Source organism: Scyliorhinus canicula, chromosome 8, assembly GCF_902713615.1.
Source record: "Scyliorhinus canicula chromosome 8, sScyCan1.1, whole genome shotgun sequence".
NCBI classification, from domain to species: Eukaryota; Metazoa; Chordata; class Chondrichthyes; order Carcharhiniformes; family Scyliorhinidae; genus Scyliorhinus; species Scyliorhinus canicula.
Genome location: NC_052153.1, coordinates 47,090,241 through 47,110,356, shown reverse-complemented (window position 1 = coordinate 47,110,356; position 20,116 = coordinate 47,090,241). Strand labels below are relative to the sequence as shown.

At 45.3% G+C, this 20,116-nt stretch overlaps 1 protein-coding gene and 1 non-coding gene across 2 annotated transcripts in view; one reads left to right on the top strand and one right to left on the bottom strand.

Moving 5' to 3' along the window:
• rest (RE1-silencing transcription factor) overlaps positions 1-19,858 on the top strand; it is a 41,924-nt gene extending 22,066 nt beyond the window's left edge. Inside the window, exon 3 of the mRNA XM_038804474.1 lies at positions 13,362-19,858. Coding sequence (XP_038660402.1) covers positions 13,362-15,553 — 2,192 coding nt within the window. The 3' untranslated portion in view covers positions 15,554-19,858. The remainder of the gene's footprint in view (positions 1-13,361) is intronic.
• On the bottom strand, positions 10,612-10,756 carry LOC119970831. Its single transcript, XR_005461693.1, has one exon. It is a non-coding gene; the product is annotated as a small nucleolar RNA SNORA68 (small nucleolar RNA).
• Positions 19,859-20,116: the final 258 nt, after the last annotated feature.

The following is a 20,116-nucleotide window of genomic DNA, read 5'->3' as shown; positions in this document are numbered from 1 at the left end:
GGGGGGGGGGGGAACGTGAGAGTTGCTGGAAGCGGCGTCATGTAAAGGTACTAGTCTGGGAGCTTTGATAACAGCTCCTTGGCTGTTCTTGCCAACCGTTACTCCACAAGTCCGGTGGTGGTGGCGACACTGTGGATCTGGAGACAGTGGAGGAGGTACAAGAGGGTGGAGGGAGCGTCGGTCTGGACCCCGATATGCATCAATCACAGGTTTTTCCGGGGTAGGATGGATGGTGGGTTCCAGAGCTGGCAGAGGGCAGGCATCAGGAGGAAGGGAGATCTGTTCAGAGAGGGAAGCTCTCCCAGTTTGAAGGCTCTAGAGGACAAATTTAATCTGCCGCCAGGAAACGCCTTTAAATATCTGCAAGTACGAGCCTTCCTGAAAAAACAGGTAGTGGCCTTTCCGACGCTGCCGCCACTGAGGATACAGGACAGGGTGGTCTCCGGCACCTGGGTGGGAGAGGGGAGGGTGTCGGATATCTACCAGGAACTACAGGAGGCGGAGGAAACCCCGGTGGAGGAGCTCGAGGGCAAGTGGGAGGAGGAGCTAGGTGAGGAGTTGGAAGCGGGTCTGTGGGCAGAGGTCCTGGGCAGGGTTAATTCCTCCTCATCGTGTGCCAGATTCCATCTAATTCAATTTAAGGTGGTCCACCGGGCACACATGACGGCAGCGAGAATGAGCAAGTTTTTGGGGTAGAAGACAGTTGTATGAGGTGCAAGGGCAACCCTGCAAACCATGTCCACATGTTTTGGGTATGCCCGGAGCTTAGAGTGTTCTGGCAAGGGTTCACGAGGGCAATGTCCAAGGTGCTTAACACACGGGTGGTGCCGAGTCCAGAGATAGCGATCTTTGGAGTTTCAGAAGACCCGGGGGTCCAGGGGGCGAAAGAGGCTGATGTCTTGGCCTTTGCCTCACTAGTAGCCCGGAGACAGATTATATTAATGTGGAGGGACATGAAGCCCCGAGTGTAGAGACTTGGGTTACAGACATGGCTGGGTTTCTCAGCCTCGAGAAAATAAAGTTTGCCGTAAGAGTTCACAGTCCAAAGATGTGCAGGTTAGGTTGATTGGCTATGCTAAAATTGCCCCTTGGTGCGCAAAAATGTGCAGGGTAGGTGGGGATAGGAGGCTGGATTCTCCAATTCTGGGGCTATGTCCCAGCACCGTGCTTCATGGCGGAGGCCGGTCGGGGGCAGAGCATCGGGGGTCAGGCGGGGGGGGGCATTATTCGGGCTAGGGGCACTGTGAGGGGGGTGTGGTCCGGTCCGGGGTGCATGAGCCGGCCAAAGGAGGGGACTATTTTGCGGGCCGGTCCGCAAGCGGCCTCCGCCATGCAGCATGGCGTGGCCGCCGCTGCGCACATGCGCGGCCACTGACCCAGCAATTTTCCAGAGCGTGTCGGCACCTCGTTACTTGTGACAATAAGCGACTCAGGACTTTTCACAGTAACTTCATTGCAGTGTTAATACAAGCCTACTTGTGACAATAAAGATTATTATAAGGGCTGGTTTAACATAGTGGGCTAAACAGCTGGCTTGTAATGCAGAACATTGCCAGCAGCGTGGGTTCAATTCCCGTATCGGCCTTCTCCAACAGGCGCTGGGATGTGGTGACTAGGGGCTTTTCACAGTAACTTCATTGAAGCCTACTTGTGACAATAAGCGATTATGGTTATTATTTTAGAGCCGGGTGCTCTACGCTGCCATTCTGCTAGCTCCCGGCAAAATGGGGAATTGGTGGCCCCAGATTCGAAGAATCCAGCCCCTGGTCTCTGATAGAGCATCAGATATTGCATAAAGCATCTCGGCTCTGTCATTTACCAAATATACAGCTGTTGATATTCTGGCATTCAGATAACTTGCAAAAGTACCACTTACAGTGCCAAGTAGAAATATTGCGTCTATTGATGCATGGCCTACTGACTGCCAGCTATTTTGCTCATCTATTTAGAATAATTATTCTATCAAAAGTTATTATGTGTGTTGTTGATGACTTGTGTGACAGTCATTGACCATCAGTAATGGGGGAAATTAAGCTGTCAAATATTTGCTGTTGTTCAAGAAAGGTGGATGGAAAGTAAAATAGTTTGAAAGTTTCACCACACCTACATGGGATTTGAGTCTTACTTTGTACCAGTTTGTGTTAAATCATTTTGATTTCCACCGACCCCAACTTTCCTTTGAGATTGTTTTATGTCTGCTTATTGCAGCTTCAGTTTATTAAATAGTAAGTTTTGATTTTAGGGCTCATCATTTTGCAAGTGGATAGGGAAATTGAAGATCACATTTGCAGTTGACATCTAAAATGTTGCATTTTACAGTTTCACAAGAAACAGTGTTACTGAAAACATGGAATTTCCTCCCATCCTAACAAGTATTTTTCACATGATCTTGGCTCGGTGGAGATAAGGACAACCTCACTAAGTAATTTGAATTTGGACAAATGAAGAATGTTAGATTATATCAGTCTTCCACCTTAATTCAACCGACCCATGCAAAGCTTTGTTGTTGTCTTGGTGTAAATGTATTTGTTCTACCAGCAACTTCCTCTCGAGTAGAGGTCCAGTTCCAAACAAGGCTTAAGTACTGAGTATATCACCACACCAGAAGGATGCGGAAGCCTTGGAGAGGGTGCAGAGGAGGTTCACCAGGATGTTGCCTGGTATGGAGGGTGCTAGCTATGAAGAAAGGTTGAGTAGATTAGGATTGTTTTCGTTGGAAAGACGGAGGTTGAGGGGGGACCTGGTTGAGGTCTACAAAATTATGAGAGGTATGGACAGGGTGGACAGCAACAAGCTTTTCCCAAGAGTGGGGGTGTCAGTTACAAGGGGTCATGATTTCAAGGTGAGAGGGGGAAAGTTTAAGGGAGATGTGCGTGGAAAGTTTTTTACGCAGAGGGTGGTGAGTGCCTGGAACGCTTTACCAGCGGAGGTGGTAGAGGCGGGCACAGAAGCATCTAGACAGGTATATGAATGGGCGGGAACAGAGGGAAGTAGACCTTGGAAAATAGGAGACAGGTTTAGATAAAGGATCTGGATCGGCTCAGGCTGGGAGGGCCGAAGGGCCTGTTCCTGTGCTGTAATTTTCTTTGTTCTTCTTTGTATATCAGAACCCATTGTCCCTTGCAGTCTATAACAGAGCACAAAGTTAAATCAGTCCATTGTAGTATTTACTAAAACTCTCTGGTTAAATGGATAACATTTTGGGTTTTAGCATTAGACAACTGGATAGGGGAGAAATGTCGACACTGACTTGGGGAATTTTGTGATGATTAATGGCTGATCCCGTTGGCTGAAACTCAGGCAGTTTATCTTGGGCAATATCAGTTGATTATCTTGTAGGATCACATTGGTCGAGCAAGATGTTTTAAAAAAATTAATTTTTGTTGGAATTTTTTGAAAAATATATATCAACAGAACAACAATAATAAAAAACCCCCGGCACCCGTAACAACGCATGTAACAAACCCCCCCCCCCAACCCAATAAACAACAAAATAAATTAACAATAAGCAAATTGACTTAAACGCTACACCCTGAGCCCCCCCCCCCCCCCCCCCCCCCCCCCCCCTCCTGGTTGCTGCTGCTGACCTAGTTCCTTATCGTTGAGCCAGAAAGTCGAGGAAAGGCTGCCACCTCCTAAAGAACCCTTGTACCGACCCCCTCAGGGCGAATTTGACCCTCTCCAGCTTAATGAATCCCGCCATGTCATTGATCCAGGTCTCCACGCTCGGAGGTCTCGCATCTTTCCACTGCAGCAAGATCCTCCGCCGGGCTACTAGGGACGCAAAGGCCAAAACATTGGCCTCTTTCGCCTCCTGCACTCCTGGCTCCACCCCAACCCCAAATATCGCGAGTCCCCAGCCTGGCTTGACCCTGGACCCTACCACCCTCGACACCGTCCTCACCACCCCCTGCCAGAATTCCCCCAGTGCCGGGCATGCCCAAAACATGTGGGCATGATTCGCTGGACTCCCCGAACACCTGCTGCACCTGTCCTCGCCCCCAAAAAACTTGCTCATCCTCGTCCCGGACATATAAGCCCTGTGCAGTACCTTGCACTGGATGAGGCTAAGCCTCGCACATTAAGAGGAGGAGTTCACCCTCTCCAGGGCATCCGCCCATGTCCCCTCCTCAATCTGCTCCCCCAGCTCCACCTCCCATTTAGCCTTCAGCTCCCCTACCGACGCCTCCTCCACCTCCTGCATCACCTGGTAAATGTCAGACACCTTCCCATCCCCAACCCACACCCCCGAAAGCGCCCTATCCCTTACCCCCGCGGGGGCAGCGAAGGGAACCCCTCTACCGGAACATATTCCCCGGGGGGAGCTCAAACTTCTCCTCCAGCTCACCCAGGCTCGCAAACCTCCCGTCAATGAACAGGTCTCCCAACTTCCCTATGCCCGCCCTGTGCCACCCCAGGAACCCGCCATCAATGTTCCCTGGGACAAACCGGTGGTTCCCCCGCAGCGGGGCCTCCACCGAGCCCCCCACTTCCCCCCTGTGTCGCCTCCACTGCCCCCAAATTTTAAGGGCAGCCGCCACCACGGGGCTCATAGTGTACCTCGTTGGAGGGAGCGGCAACGGCGCCGTTACCAGTGGCTTCAGGCTCGTGCCTCCACAGGACACCATCTCCATCCGTTTCCATGCTGCCCCCTCCCCATCCATTACCCACTTACGTACCATCGAGACGTTAGCCGCCCAATAGTACCCAGAGAGGTTGGGCAGCGCCAGCCCCCCTCTATCCCTGCCCCGCTCCAGAAAGACCCCCCGTACCCTCGGAGTCCCGTGCGCCCAAACAAATCCCAGAATGCTACTGTTCACCCTCCTACAAAAGGCCCTCGGAATGAAAATGGGGAGGCACTGAAACAAAAACAAAAACCTCGGGAGCACCGTCATTTTAACGGACTGTACTCTACCTGCCAACGACAACGGCAGCATGTCCCACCTTTTAAATTCCTCCTCTATCTGCTCCACCAACCTAGTAAAATTAAGCTTGTGCAGAGTCCCCCAGCTCCTAGCCACCTGAACCCCCAGGTACCTAAAACTCCTCACTGCCCTCTTTAGCGGGAGCCTACCAATCCCCTCCTCCTGATCTCCCGGGTGTACAACAAACAGCTCACTCTTGCCCAGGTTCAATTTATAGCCCGAGAAACTCCCAAACTCAGCAAGAATTTCCATCACCTCCGGCATTCCCCCCGCCGGGTCTGCTACATACAGCAGCAAGTCGTCTACGTACAGCGACACTCGGTGCTCCTCCCCACCCCGCACCAGACCCCTCCACCTCCCCGATTCCCTGAGAGCCATGGCAAGAGGCTCAATTGCCAATGCAAAAAGCAAGGGGGACAGGGGGCACCCCTGCCTAGTCCCACGGTGGAGCCTGAAGTACTCTGACCTCCTCCCATTTGTCGCTACACTCGCCATCAGGGACTCGGACAGCAACCTCACCCATTTAATAAACCCCACCCCAAACCCGAACCTCTCCAACACCTCCCACAAGTACCCCCACTCAACCCTGTCAAAGGCCTTCTCCGCATCCAATGCCACCACAATCTCAGCCTCTCCTTCTGCTGCCGGCATCATTATCACGTTTAGCAGCCTTCGCACGTTAGTGTTCAGCTGCCTCCCCTTCACAAAACCCGTCTGATCTTCATGTATCACCCCCGGCACCCAGTCCTCTATTCTAGTGGCCAAGATCTTCGCCAGCAACTTGGCGTCCACATTTAGCAGTGAAATTGGCCTGTATGATCCGCACTGCAAGGGGTCCTTATCACGCTTCAGGATCGGGGAAATCAGCGCCCGAGACATCGTCGGGGGCAAAACACCCCCCTCCCATGCCTCGTTAAAGGTCCTAACCAACAGGGGCCCAACAGGTCCGCGTATTTCTTATAAAATTCAACCGGGAACCCATCCGGTCCCGGCGCCTTCCCCGACTGCATGTGGCCAATCCCTCTGACCAGCTCCTCCAACTCGATCGGCGCCCCCAGTCCCTCCACCTGCTCCTCCTGCACCCTTGGAAATCGCAGCCTGTGCAAAATGCTCCCCATTCCCCCTCCCACCACCGGCAGCTCCGACCGGTACAGTTCCCTGTAGAAGTCCCTAAAGACCTCATTGACCTCTGCCCCCTGCCGCACCACATTCCCACCCCTATCCTTCACTCCACCGATCTCCCTAGCTGCGTCCCGCTTGCGAAGCTGATGCGCCAGCATCCTGCTCGCCTTCTCTCCATACTCGTAGACCGCTCCCTGCGCCTTCCTCCACTGTGTCTCCGCCTTTCTGGTGGTCAATAAATCAAACTTGGCCTGCAGGCTACGCCGCCCCTCCAGCAATCCCTCCTCCGGGGCCTCCGCGTACCTCCTATCTACACTCAACAGCTCCCCCACCAGCCTCTCCCTCTACCTCCTCTTCCCCCCTCTCCCTTTGGGCTCGGATGGAAATCAGCTCCCCCCTAATCACTGCCTTCAGAGCCTCCCACACCATCCCCACCTGGACCTCCCCAGTATCATTGACCTCGAGGTACCTCTCGATACATCCCCGGACCCTCCTACACACCTCCTCATCAGCCAACAACTCCACATCCAGACGCCAAAGCGGGCGCTGGTCCCGCACCTCCCCCATCTCCAGATCCACCCAATGCGGAGCATGGTTGGAAATCGCAATAGCCGAATACTCGGCTTCCTCCACCCTCGGGACCAGTCCCCTACTCAGAACAAAGAAATCAATACGGTAATAGACCCTGTGCACATGGGAGAAAAAAAGAGTACTCCCGAGCCCTCGGCCTCCCAAACCACCAGGGATCCACTCCTCCCATCTGGTCCATAAACCCCCTCAACACCTTGGCTGCCGCCGGCCTCCTGCCTGTCCTTGAACTAGAACGATCCAGTAGGGGATCCAGCACCGTATTGAAGTCCCCCCCCATGATCAGCCCCCCCCACCTCCAGGCCAGGAATGCGGCCCAACATATGCTTCATGAAACCTGCATCACCCCAATTTGGGGCGTACACATTTACCAACACGACCCTCTCCCCCTGCAGCTTACCGCTCACCATCACATATCTGCCTCCACTATCAGCCACCACCTCAGACGCCTCAAACACCACCCTCTTCCCCACCAGGATCGCCACCCCCCGGTTCTTCGAGTCGAGCCCTGAATGGAAAACCTGCCCACCCACCCCTTCCTCAGACGGACCTGGTCCGCCACCTTCAGGTGGATCTCCTGGAGCATGGCCACGTCCGCCTTCAGCCCCTTCAGATGCAAAAACACCCGGGCCCGCTTAACCGGCCCATTGAACCCCCTCACGTTCCACGTAATCAGCCGGATCGGGGGCACCCCGCCCCCCTCGACTAGCCATAGCCCATCGACTGCTCGCCCCTGGCCAGCACCCATTCGGCCCGTTTCCCACGGCTATAGAACCTCACCCCGACCCCCCCGACCCACACCAGCTCCTCCCTGGCCAATCCAGCAGCAACCTGGTATCCCCCTCCCCTCCCCAAGGCTAGGACCCCTCCTAGCCGCGACACTCCCTCCATAGTACTCCTGTGAGCCAGCTGACTTCTGCTGACCCCGGCAGCTCCCGCCCTAACTCTGACCCCTCCCGATATGAGGTCACCCCTCCTCCCCTGCATCAGCTCCTTGGCATCGCTTCAGCGCGGGAAAACGGATCTGATATCCACGCCCCTTGCCACCAGCTCCACCCCCCTCGTCCCACAGCGCGGGAAACCAGAGAAAAGCCCGCGCTTTCACACTGCCCCACTCACACCCCCAACGCAGCTCCCAAACAGCAGTCCCAACCCATCCACCAACCCCGTACAAACAAAAACACAGATCAACCACAAACCCCAATACCCCCCTTAAAACACAAAACCATAACCAACATCATCCGAAAGCGAGAGAAAAAACAGAAACAAACAGAATAACCAGCAACTGTATAAACAGTGATACAGAAATTTAAAAAAAACTCCCACAGCCCCCAATCTCTAGTTCGAGTCCAACTTTTCAGCCTGCACAAAGGCCCACGCCTCCTCCGGGGACTCAAAATAGTAATGCCGGTCCTTGTAGGTGACCCACAAGCGCGCAGGCGGCAGCATGCCGAACTTCACCTGCTTTCCGTGGAGCAGTTGAACCCGGCCCTCCGCTTAGCCACCTCCGCACTCCAGTCCTGGTAGATACGCACTACCGAATTCTCCCACTTGCTGCTCCTCACCTTCTTGGCCCATCGCAGCGCACACTCCCGGTCACAGAACCGATGGAACCGCACCAGCACTGCCTGCGGGGGTTCATTCGCCTTAGGCTGCCTGGCCAGTACTCTGTGGGCCCCCTCCAGCTCCAGGGGAAGATGGAAGGATCCTGTCCCCACCAGCAAGTTCAGAATGAGGTAGATGTTAATTACCGATCAGAAAAAGCCATTCATTTCAGAAATTAGACTTGATGAGCCTAATTTAGCTTCAAATTGGTGTGTTGAGATTTCATATGGGTTGGTATTTGAAAGCTGAAAAAAGAGATAGGTAACATGAAGGGGTTTTTAAGTAGTCTGTTGTAAACACCTATTGTTTTATAGAAACGTTTGTTTTGTGAGGCCCATGAAGAATCCAGCACTAGTCTTCAGGATACAAAGAAATAACATTTATTTACAGTAACATATATATACAACAGCAGCAGCAACTTCCCTTGCTGCTCACTCCTCTCTCTCTGGTTCCAAACTGGCCAGCTCTATTCATGCAGGGAGTCTGCTAATGATTTCTCCGCCCCCCCCCTCATTGGGGAAGCTCATACTCCCATAGGATTGTGGGATTGTCATTCGTCCCCAGCCAATGGTAAGCAGGCAGGTTATAACAGTTTGCAAAAAGCATTGCACTGTGATTCAACCGTTGACTTTTCATTGCTGTATATTTTCTTGGTAGACTTTGACTGAACTTTGATCCCATGCCACTGGACCTCATTTTTCAAATGAAAGCCTTCAGCGGGACACCATGGTGGCACACTGGTTAGCACTGCTGCCTCACAGCTCCAGGGACCTGGGTTCAATTCCAGCCTCTAGTGACTGTCTGTGTGGATTTTGCACTTTCTCCTCGTGTCTTTGTGGGTTTCCTCTGGGTGCTCCGGTTTTCTCCCACAGTCCAAAGATGAGCAGGTTAGGTAGATTGGCTATGCTAAATTGCCTCTTAGTGTCCAAAAGGGTTACTGGGTTACGGGGATAGGGTGGAGGTGTGGGCTTAAGTAGGGTGCTCTTTCCAAGGACCTGTGCAGACTCGATGGGCCAAATGGCCTCTTTCTGCCCTGTAAATTTAAAAAAAAATCTTCAGTGGGTAGAGGGGCGGAAGAAAGGAAGATGTCGTCTGCCTGGTCACCGTGGTCTGAGTTTTTATCCGTGATCCTACTTGAAGTTGGGCCATTGCAGTGAAAATGGTGGGAATATTAGGCAGTCAGGCCTATCGTTCTGATGGAGATACTCTGCCCTCCACTCCCCAATCCTTTTAGGCCAATGACCCTGAGCCAGAGACGGGTTTCCTTTTTCTCTTCATGTTATGGCTGCTTCCCAGGGTTGTTGTGGGAAAATAATAGTGAACCTCAGGAAGTATCAGTAACTGACCTAAGTGCCCACTGGAGGGAGAGAGCATTGGAGTGGCTGCCTCCTACCTCCATTTGGATGTTCGTGACCAACCTGTTGACAGTGCTGGCCTCCCGTTAAAGCCTTCACTGGGTGTCAATTGGGGCTTTTCTCTTCCATGTAAGAATCTAGCATCAAAGAGCTGTTTTCTACTTTGAAGCACCTGAGTTCATGGATTTATGTTATCCTTAATTGAGCAATTGTAGCAAACACTGGGGCAAAAGAAGGTTCACCTTGCATGAACAGTAGCACCTATTGCAAAGCAATTTCACTTGACTTTGATTTTGTAGTTGTAGTCAATTGGAGCCTGATCTTGAGTAGGATTCTGATCTAACAACAAATGAAACTCCTTCTGGAGACAAGGTGGATTCTGTTTTGGGTAAGTGTAAAGCTTTGGTCAACACTAAAAACGTGTTTGGTGAACTCTTCATCGCCATGTATATCTGGATTTCTCAGTTGAGATAGAAAATGAGTTTTGCCAGCTTTAAGAAAGATTATATCAGCACTCCTTGGTTCTGATTCCTAAACAAATAGTCCCCCTTGTTACCATGACAAAATGTAGGCAGCTTTACTGCCTGTAGCCCTTTGTCCTTGTCACTTTTTAATAGTGGCAGTCATGTGACTTGTGTTGCAATTTCTCTATCTCTGTCTCTCATTAAGTGGAAGCATTACAGCCAGTGATTTAACTTCATGTGGGGACCTCATTATTTAGAGTTTGTAGTTTGGAACCCAATCCACTGTAATTCCATATATCAATAGTTTACTGGACATCCAGGCTGTCCATGTTTGTGGTGATAGTGCAGTCATTAACTGCAGTTATTATCCTTTATGGTGGCATAATTTTTTATTTACAGTAGGTCAAGAGCATACGCCCTGGTAACATCCATGGAATGTCCAGCTTAAACCATGACAGCTTTGAAATTGACATTTAGTAATAACCTGCATACCTGATGAATAAGCTCATCAGAACTTAACATATCATACATTACATATATGCCCATGGCAAATCATGTAGTATCTTCAATTTCACTTTGTGAAACACTTAAGTTTCAAAAGGCGACAAGGTACAATTAATTTCTGCACACAAGAATATTCAGACTTTTGCACCAGTAGTTGTCTGTTACTACATAGGAACTCTGATCGGTGTGAGTAACTCACAACTGACTCTGACTGGTGGATTCTCTATGCTTGCCAATGAACTCCCATAATAATATCTGACTAGGTTTGTCAAATTATGATTAAATGTATTCCTCACATGACTTGTCCCCACCCTACTGCTTTTCTTCTGCCAACTTATCCATCCGTGTGACCTTCCCATGCTGATTGGAAAAAAAAAAACTTATTACCCAATTGGATGTCGCTTGACTGTCCTCCAAATGGCCTTCCCCTGCCATTTTCAATGATTTTATATCTGGTAAAGAGAAATTATCTTTCTCCTTGGTTGCACACAACAATGTCCTGGAGATCGATCTTCAATTCCTGGAGACTCCAGGCCAATCCTGGAGTATTGGCAACCTTCTTTTCAACTGGTTTGACATCTGTTCTTTAACCCTCACTGTTAAATCTGATTTTAAGAAGGAGCAGAATGTCATACAATTGGTAACAGCTGTTCTTTCCAATGCAGACCGGCATTGCAGACTAATTATAACAGGAATCCATTATTTGCGGACTTGCATGTCTTCCACAAAATGCAAATACTTATGATCAAATTACATGATTTGCAAAGAAAATGCAACATTAAGTATGTTGAAAAGGTTCTGACATGAGACTATTGCAGATACTTCTGTCAAATAGCAGTTTTATTGACTTTGTTTAACCCAACAAATGAGAGTTCTATCTTGAGATTGTCCTTTTTCTTCATTACATTTGTGAGGTGGATTACCGTTGTATGGATTTCTTCGTTCACAGTGAAATGTAAAATTGCTGACTAAGCTCCTGGCTAACTTATTTATTGCAATGTTATATCAGGTGAAATGTTATGGCTGTTTTTGATGAGTTATTTTCTTTCGTGTGGTAAGGCTGCTATTCATTACATGTTGATTTCCATTTTCCTACAATGCCTTCACTGGACCAGATGACTTTTGATTCCATTCTCTTATGGCAAGTTTTTACTTTATGGTCAGTATTGGTAGGTATTAACATTTAGTTTGCAGTAATGCAAAATATCTGGCATGGTATATTCCTGAAGTTATTCAGTCACATTTTTGTATTTTGCAGAGATTTTATAGTATTATTAAAGTTACAATACAGGAGGAGCCCATTAGGTCTATCATGCCTGTACACTTCTTAACTCTTTTTAATAGACAGTACCTCCTCTACTTCCAATTTCCTGTCGTACCTTGGGGGATGCCTGTCATTTGAGGACAGAGGAAGTGTATTAGCCAGCACATTGCAGAAGGGGCCTACTGCCAGGGAGGAAATCCATGGGACCTGATGCTGTGTCTGCTGTGATTACAAGGCCAGTCTGGGTTCTTGTGGATTCCAACATTCTGCCTGTGGTTGGACAAGTACTAGTTAGTTTGGGAATCCTCTTCTGTCAGCTGTACAAAACACAAGATCCATCCTTCCCCCGGTAATTCAAACTGCCTTACAGGTGAAGTACATGGAAGAACATAAGCCCATGTTAACGGCTCCTAAGCTAACTGTGGACTATCAGCATAATGGAGCATAATCAGTAAACTATAAAATCTGAGACTCCAGCCCCCTTTTATTCCAGTGTCATGACACTATTGTTCAGCCCATTCTGCCTGTAGAAAAGGCCCAATGCCAGCAACGAGTGTGTTTTTCTGCAAGTACAATACAAATATTGAAGAAAATCTGATAATGATATGTGACCACCTACAATAAACATGTCAATGTAACTTTATTTTGTAACAATTGCAAAAAATATTATTTTATTATCATACAATGGTAACATTTTAAGTGCCTATTCTTAAAATTGCCTCACTGTCGCCACAGTTAAATCTAATATCCTTGAGAGATCCTAAATAATCTTCGAACTTCCTTACGCCAAGCATTGTGGTAGTGTAAGGATGACCGGGCTCAGTGGAGTACTGGTAGTACCTGCATATTATTGGTATGTATTTGGCAGTATAGTGTGTTTGTGCATGCATGCCTGTAGTCTTTGAATTGTCATGTCAGTGGATTGTCATACCTTTTCAGTATCTGTGAATCTGTACTTTTGCATTATTGTTCAAGTGTTGTTTCTTTGTGTTGATGTTCTGGTGCTGGGGTCAAAAATATTAAAAAGATTCAGGAGGCTTCAGATGAAGTGAATTTCTGGAATGGTTACCTTCAAGGTTAAAGATAGTAATACACAATTTCTTTTTACAAATTAGAAATTGCTTGAAAGCCTAGAAATACCGTGGTAACATAAATGAGCAGTAAGAGGATAATTGGATACCAAAAAAACTACTTAAGTAATTTCTCAAAATCATCCCAGGCAGTTCACTGAAGTCCAGAATTTCATTGCAAGATTGATGGAATTTTAGATTTCCTGTGCATCGTGTCACTTTCAATGAAAATATTAAATTTTTATTTTTAAACTTTACTCAAAAGTACATGCATTCTGCAACAATATAAATTACAAACTTAAATAAGATAGTCAATTACTTCAACAGACTTTAATTTGGTTAACTATAGTATATTCTAAGACTAAGTCACTGATGGCCAAGTGACACTGGCTGAAGGGTTAGTGAATATCTTATTATAATGCACTATCCAGCAACTAAATGTTTCTATTCATGTATTTCAACAGGCGAGAAGCCATTTAAATGTGATCAATGCAACTACGTGGCATCAAACCAGCACGAGGTGACTCGACACGCCAGGCAAGTTCACAACGGACCCAAACCTTTAACCTGTCCTCACTGTGAATACAGAACAGCTGACCGCAGCAACTTCAAAAAGCATGTTGAACTCCATGTGAATCCACGGCAGTTTCTGTGCCCTGTCTGCAAGTATGCAGCTTCTAAGAAGTGCAACTTGCAGTATCACATCAAGTCCAAGCACCCGCATTGCAGTGACATTACCATGGATGTGTCAAAGGTGAAGTTGCGCACCAAACGAGTCGAACTGGAGATTCCTGTTGGCAAAATAGGAAAGAAAATGTCAGACAAACTGCAACTTAAAAGAGCTGAGAACCTAGAGGAGAAGGTTATTGCCAAGCCTGAAAAAAGTACTTCTGTGTCAAAGGAACGAGGTTTCAGCTCAAAGAGTCAAAGGATGAAGACCCGAAACCATAAAGTGTTCAACAAGCTCCCGTCAAGGAAAAGGGAAACTAATGCAGAGAAGATAAGGAAAATTAAGGGTAGAAAAAGAAAGAGGTGCTCAACAGACATATCTTTGCAGCAGAAGCCTGTGATTGAAGCACATACAGAAGTGAAAAGGAGGAAGATATGGAAAGCTAAAGAGTTGGTCGAGCGTGAAACACAAAGAAGCAGAATCAAATTGGATAAGTCCTCACGCAAGAAAAATCTTAAATGCAAACAAAGTAAGAAGAAAAACAAAAAGTATAAAAAAGCCCGCCTGCTTTCTGCTGAAGATCCAGATAAGGGTAAGAAATCTGATCAGCCTGAACATCAGTCGAGCCTGTTGAAAAAGAAAAATGATTCCCCCAGAAGTTCTTCATGCAGTAATCTTAGTGCTGTAAGGGTGCCTGAGAGAGATGTCCAGGATTCTGAGCAATTCCTGGATATTGTGATGACGGAAATTCCACTTGTCACTGCTGTTGATCAAAAGGATTTGGATTCTGCAAAAAGTGCCTGTGAAATGACCTTGAAAGAGTGCCAAATGTTACCTGACCAGTCAACTGTCACTAAAACAAATGAACAAATGTTGATTAAAAAGATGATGAACAAAAGTGATGAGTTGCTTTGTGTAGAAGAACCTCCTGTAACTTGCACAGAATTAACTGGGGTTCCTACTAGTACTTCTGGGAAAATAGAACTTGCAACTTCCTCATCGAAGACCTCCATTGATCTGGATAGATTGGAGGCAAAAGAGATTTGTGAAGAAACTAGCTTAATTTATCACTTTGAACAAGAAAGGCCAGAAGAGGTGATGAGTATTGAACTTCCTAATTCAAACAATCCAAATAAAGACCAGGATCGCATTGGTGACCAGGAGGAGGTCCAGGATCACCTGAGTGACCAGATGGATGTCCAATCGGTGCAGTTGGATTTCCAGGATGACGAGTCTGAGCAGGTGGAGCTCCAGGATGACGAGTCTGAGCAGGTGGAGCTCCAGGATGACGAGACTGAGCAGGTGGAGCTCCAGGATGACGAGACTGACCAGGTGGAGCTCCAGGATGACGAGACTGAGCAGGTGGAGCTCCAGGATGACGAGACTGAGCAGGTGGAGCTCCAGGATGACGAGACTGAGCAGGTGGAGCTCCAGGATGACGAGACTGAGCAGGTGGGGCTCCAGGATAACGAGGCTGACCAGGTGGAGGTTAAATATGACACGAGTGAGCAGCTGGAAGTCCAGAACGACCAGAATAAGTTGGAGAATTATAACAAAGTTATGGGTAACCAGAAGAAACTCCAGGGTAGTGCAAATGAGATCCAGTCTGTTAAGATTAACCAGGATAAGCTCCTATATGATGGTGATCAGGTTCAGAATAGTAAGCAGGATCAGAACAAAAAACAGGACAAGGATGAGATGGGGGAAATAGATGAAGATGAAGGCATTCATAGTCACGAAGGAAGTGACATCAGTGAAGATTCAGAAGGAAGTGATGACTCTGGTCTAAATGGAGCAGCAAAGTCCATCCCTGATGATAAGACCAACAAGAGGACACTAGAAGAAGATGTTATTGATGCTCCAGAGAGTTTTGTTTGCATATTTTGTGATCGTATATTCAGTGTGAAAGGGGAATTTACCAAGCACCTTAATCGCCACTTGGTAAACGTGTACTATCTTGAGGAAGCTGCAAAAGGCCAGGAATAAGTACTGTGTTAAGATTTGGTGAGCTTTCCTAGAATATTAATAATATCTGTTACAAAGTGATGCAGATCACACCAATGCGATTGGATTGGGCTTTTTGCCTTTTCTCATGGAACTGTTTGTTGCTAACTGCATGGTTTTTCTGCTCTTTCAAGTTTCTAGTTCATAATTCAGAGGTAGTACAACAGCATTCATTCACACATGATGGCTAAATATGTTAATCATGCTTTGTAGCAGTTTAATCAACCACTGATTTTTGAATTTTCATTGCACTATTATTACTCAAGAAATTATTCCATCTGTTCTGTTTCATCCTATTGTAAATACTTGGTAACACTGGACATTGAATTTATTTTCTGTTTTTACATGACCCAGGGTTGAAGCTGATATACAGTGATTATCATAGCTGTTCATAATTTAAAAACACAAGATAGTGGTTGAATGAAAGAATCAAACTTTCTGTTTGATTGGGATTTTTTTTTGGTAATGTTAAAAGAATGGCCTTTCATTGAACATTTTTACATTTCCAGGACCTGTAATGCATTTGTGCTTAAGATACATTTTCATCTTGATGCATGGAATCAGCCCATTTTCATAGATTTACATTTTATGCAATATTTCATAAGTTAGCTGATCCCATTTTAAAACATAACATACATTTTTACATTGACAGTCTGCAGATGACATGTTAAAATATCCTATTTTTCATTCAAGTCACAGAAGTGAGCACTTTGCAAGATGATACCACATCTCAAGTAACTAATGTTACATGCCACAAAACTTATTTGAGTTTGTAGCAAACAGTTCTTGGTAGCCACAAAAGAAAACTATTCAATATGGTGCTTAAACAGCTTATAAAATTGCACGATATAAGTAATCAACTATGCAATATAATTAATTAGTGATAGTTTATATATAGAAATGTTTTTTTTGGTATCATGTTTTTATATTTGTGTGTGTGTAACCAGAATTTGGGACTTGACGATTAACCAAACCACTGTGCAACAAAACTGATTTTGGGGTGGACGGGGGTAAAGGGTTGCCCTGGTGAAATGCTAAATTACGTTCCATCTGTAATGAGCAGTGACACAGTTTTTGAAGATGTATGACAAGCACCCCAAATACGCAGAGGTTTTAAAATCGCTGTCTTGCCTCCTTTTTAGCTGAAAAGCTACCATTTAAGTGTGCTTTCTGGCCAGCTTTCTGTGCGGTAACACGTGGAAATCTGGGAGTTCCTTGACATTTGTAGATCAGCTGTTATAAATTGAATTGATTTTGTTTCAATTTGTTGAGGTAATCTGTTTCTAATCGGTGCACCGAGTGCCATGGTCTTACTTCATTATGAGGACGACCTGTCACAGTTTGATGTTGCACTCAAATCCTAGCCCCCCGGTTGCACACGGAAGACTATGTATTCCTGGCAGAATTATTTGAATGCAACACTTTAAAAGATTTGCTCACCTCTGATTTGCGTAGCTAGTGAGTTGGTATGGCCAAAGAACATAAATTACTGTGATTACCATTTTGTTTTTGTTTTCTCCTGACTTAATGATATGATGTGTTCAGTAAATTGTTTGGAGTAGCCACTTTCGTTAAAGAATATGGAAAACAGTTTGAATGCTGAAAAGCATTCTCTTTGCTTTGACAATCATGTTGACAAACTCATTGTATATCTGTGATCAAATTAAAACTTATGTTTACATGGATTTTTAACTGTAATTTCCTTCTCTTATAGTTTGTGGTACTCTGTTGTACAACTTTTGAATTCATTTTGGTAATAACTCGATTACAGTTAAAAATCTGTGACATTACAGTTTGAATAATGAATGCTGTAAGAGATCTGGAGGTTCTGCTCGTGCTAATATAAAGCATGCTTGTGCTGTTCAGTTCTAGAATGCTACTTGGTATCCTCTTTCTGGTACTAAAATGCTCAATGGCTACACCAGCAGCCCTGCATTTCCTGTGGCAGGTAGTTAGCACACTGCAATAACACATTGTAATGTTTGTTTTAAACATAATTAAAAACTACAACTTCCCTTCATGGAAGACTTGTGTCCTCCTTCTTAGAACGTTGTTCACCCTCTTGAAAGAGACACTTTTAGCCAGATCTGGATTAATAGAGATTTAATTTTTTTTTTTAAATTCCTTGCAGCATGTTCTAAATTTCCACGCTGTGCACAGTGACCGCAACACACAGCAAGAGGAATAAGCATGAGAATTGTTACTGCTAAATTCAGCAAAAAGTGTTCATGTTTGGTTTTGGCTTACTCCTTGGTAATGAGACCAGTAACGATGCTGTAAGCTTTAAGGTACAAACCTTCCACTCTAGGGAACATTTTCATGGTTCTACACCCAGATTATCTGGGCACAACAAATATTGAAATATCAAGCGAGTCGGAGTATTTAATTGAAAAGAAACCCACCTGTTTTTCCATAAGCAGTAGATTCGGGAAATCTGGATTTACCTGGCAGTAGAATCCATGTTAAGGCACCAGAGAAAACCTCCCTGTAATGAAGCAATGTCTTCTGTTAACAGAGATCTCTTTAGTAATGGACAATTGCTTAACAAATTGTAATTTGGTTTTTAACTAAAACTGCAATCTCCAGATTTATTAAATACAAAATATTTTGCTTCATCGAAAGTACCCTTTAAAGTTTTGATCTGCAGTATCCAAGGGTGGGAATAGCCAGCTTCGTAATCCAATTTTGAAGAGCTTGCAAAGAGTAGCATTAGTGCATTTGTCAATGTAATATTAAGAATATGTCAAATCTGACATATTTAAATTTGAACAATTGCTATGCAGGCATCAAAATTACAATGACTATCTGCAGTAAGAATTCCTGTGGATTTAACTTTCCTGTTAGCTGATACTGTACCCTTTTTTTGTCCGAATTATTAGAATCTGACAGCACAGACGGAGGCCATTTGGCCCATTGTGTCTGCGGTGGCTCTTTGAAAGAATTCACTCCTCCCATTTCCGCTGCTAATTACCCCATATTGTGCAAATATTTTATTTTGAGTAGCACTATCCAATGCCCGTTTGAAATTTACTATTGTACGGTGAGGCGGGGGGAGGGGATTAAGGAATTGTTTTTTAAAAAATTGAACATAATAATACATGCACTATCTGTCTTGCAAAGTCATTTGAATAATAAAGGTGGAGGGAAGGTGTATGTGATTGCAAGATATTCATTTTCTGGTTCTGAACTAAAATATATTAAAAGAAAATGGCTTACCCTGTTACACCAAGTCCAAGAGGGTGCACTTTTGACTTGGCCATTCATCATCAGATTTATGACATTATAAAAACACAACAAGGGCAAATATATATTTGGTCTTCAGTTTAGCAGTGTTTAACTTGTGGGCATTCTTGGAATAATCTGTGAAGATGTTGGGGGGGGGGGGTGAAGAATCCCAAAATTATGCAAGATGTTGAAAGCATATTTAACAAGAATGTTGGCCATTAATCATTTCAATAATTTTATTCATTCCCTGGATGTAGGTGTTGCTGACAGGATCAGCACTTGTTGCCCATCCCTTGAGAAGATGGTGGTGAACCGCCACCTTGAACTGCTGCAGTCAGTATGGCGATGATACACCAGCTGTTAGGAAGAATAATATTATCCGAATGTCTGATACAGACCTAGCACATAAAATAGCTAATTTTATATGCAGTATAACATTAGTAAAGTGGATAGAAATGAGGTGTGTCATATGATTACAGAGCTACCTATGAGGCTGGCTAGCTGACGAGAGCAGGCAGGAACACTACAGAAGACCAATAGGCTAATGTTTAGCTTGAAGTAACCTTTGACAGTTTATCCAGTTTAAATTAGCAGAAGGCGTACTGACGCTACAGCAGTCAATGCTCGAAGAAACTTCTAGCAGCATAATTCACAAAACATTTGGCTGTTCTGTACAAAAGCACTGCCATTGGTGCTGAATTAAAATTGAAGCTTCTTAGTAATTCAGAATTGTTTTACAGCATTATCTGTGCAATACTTATGTTTTTCTGAAGAAACCAAAGTTTAAAAAATAACCTACTGTACTCTCTTTTCAGATTAATAAATAGATATTGATTTCGAGGGTAAATGTTTGTCAAAGAAAATGGCTCCGACAGTTGTGTTGGACAAAATAAAACTTTCATGGTTTTAGTACAAAGATTATGTGTATAAAGAGGATATTTTTCACAATATTTACCTTTTTGTTAACTAAAGTTGAAAAGAACTAATCTCTTTCTGTAACTTTCTAAAAAGCGTCATAGTATTTAGCAAAGGTTTTGCTGCATTAAAGTTTTGTGAGCTCAATTGTGTGTGCCTTTCATTCATTCTACTGTTTTCCATTCAGTCTTTTTTTTCCCCCTCTGACTAATACAATATGCACCATTAACTGATGCACATCTCGGTTGAGAGTTCATTGAGTTATGGTACTTCTGTTCCATTGCAAAGGGCATCAATTACAATAGTAAATTCACTTAACACTCTGCTTGCTGCACAAACTGATTTCTAGCATTCTCAGCGGAGCAACAGCAAGAGAGACTTCTTTTGGAGATTGAAAGAAAGTGA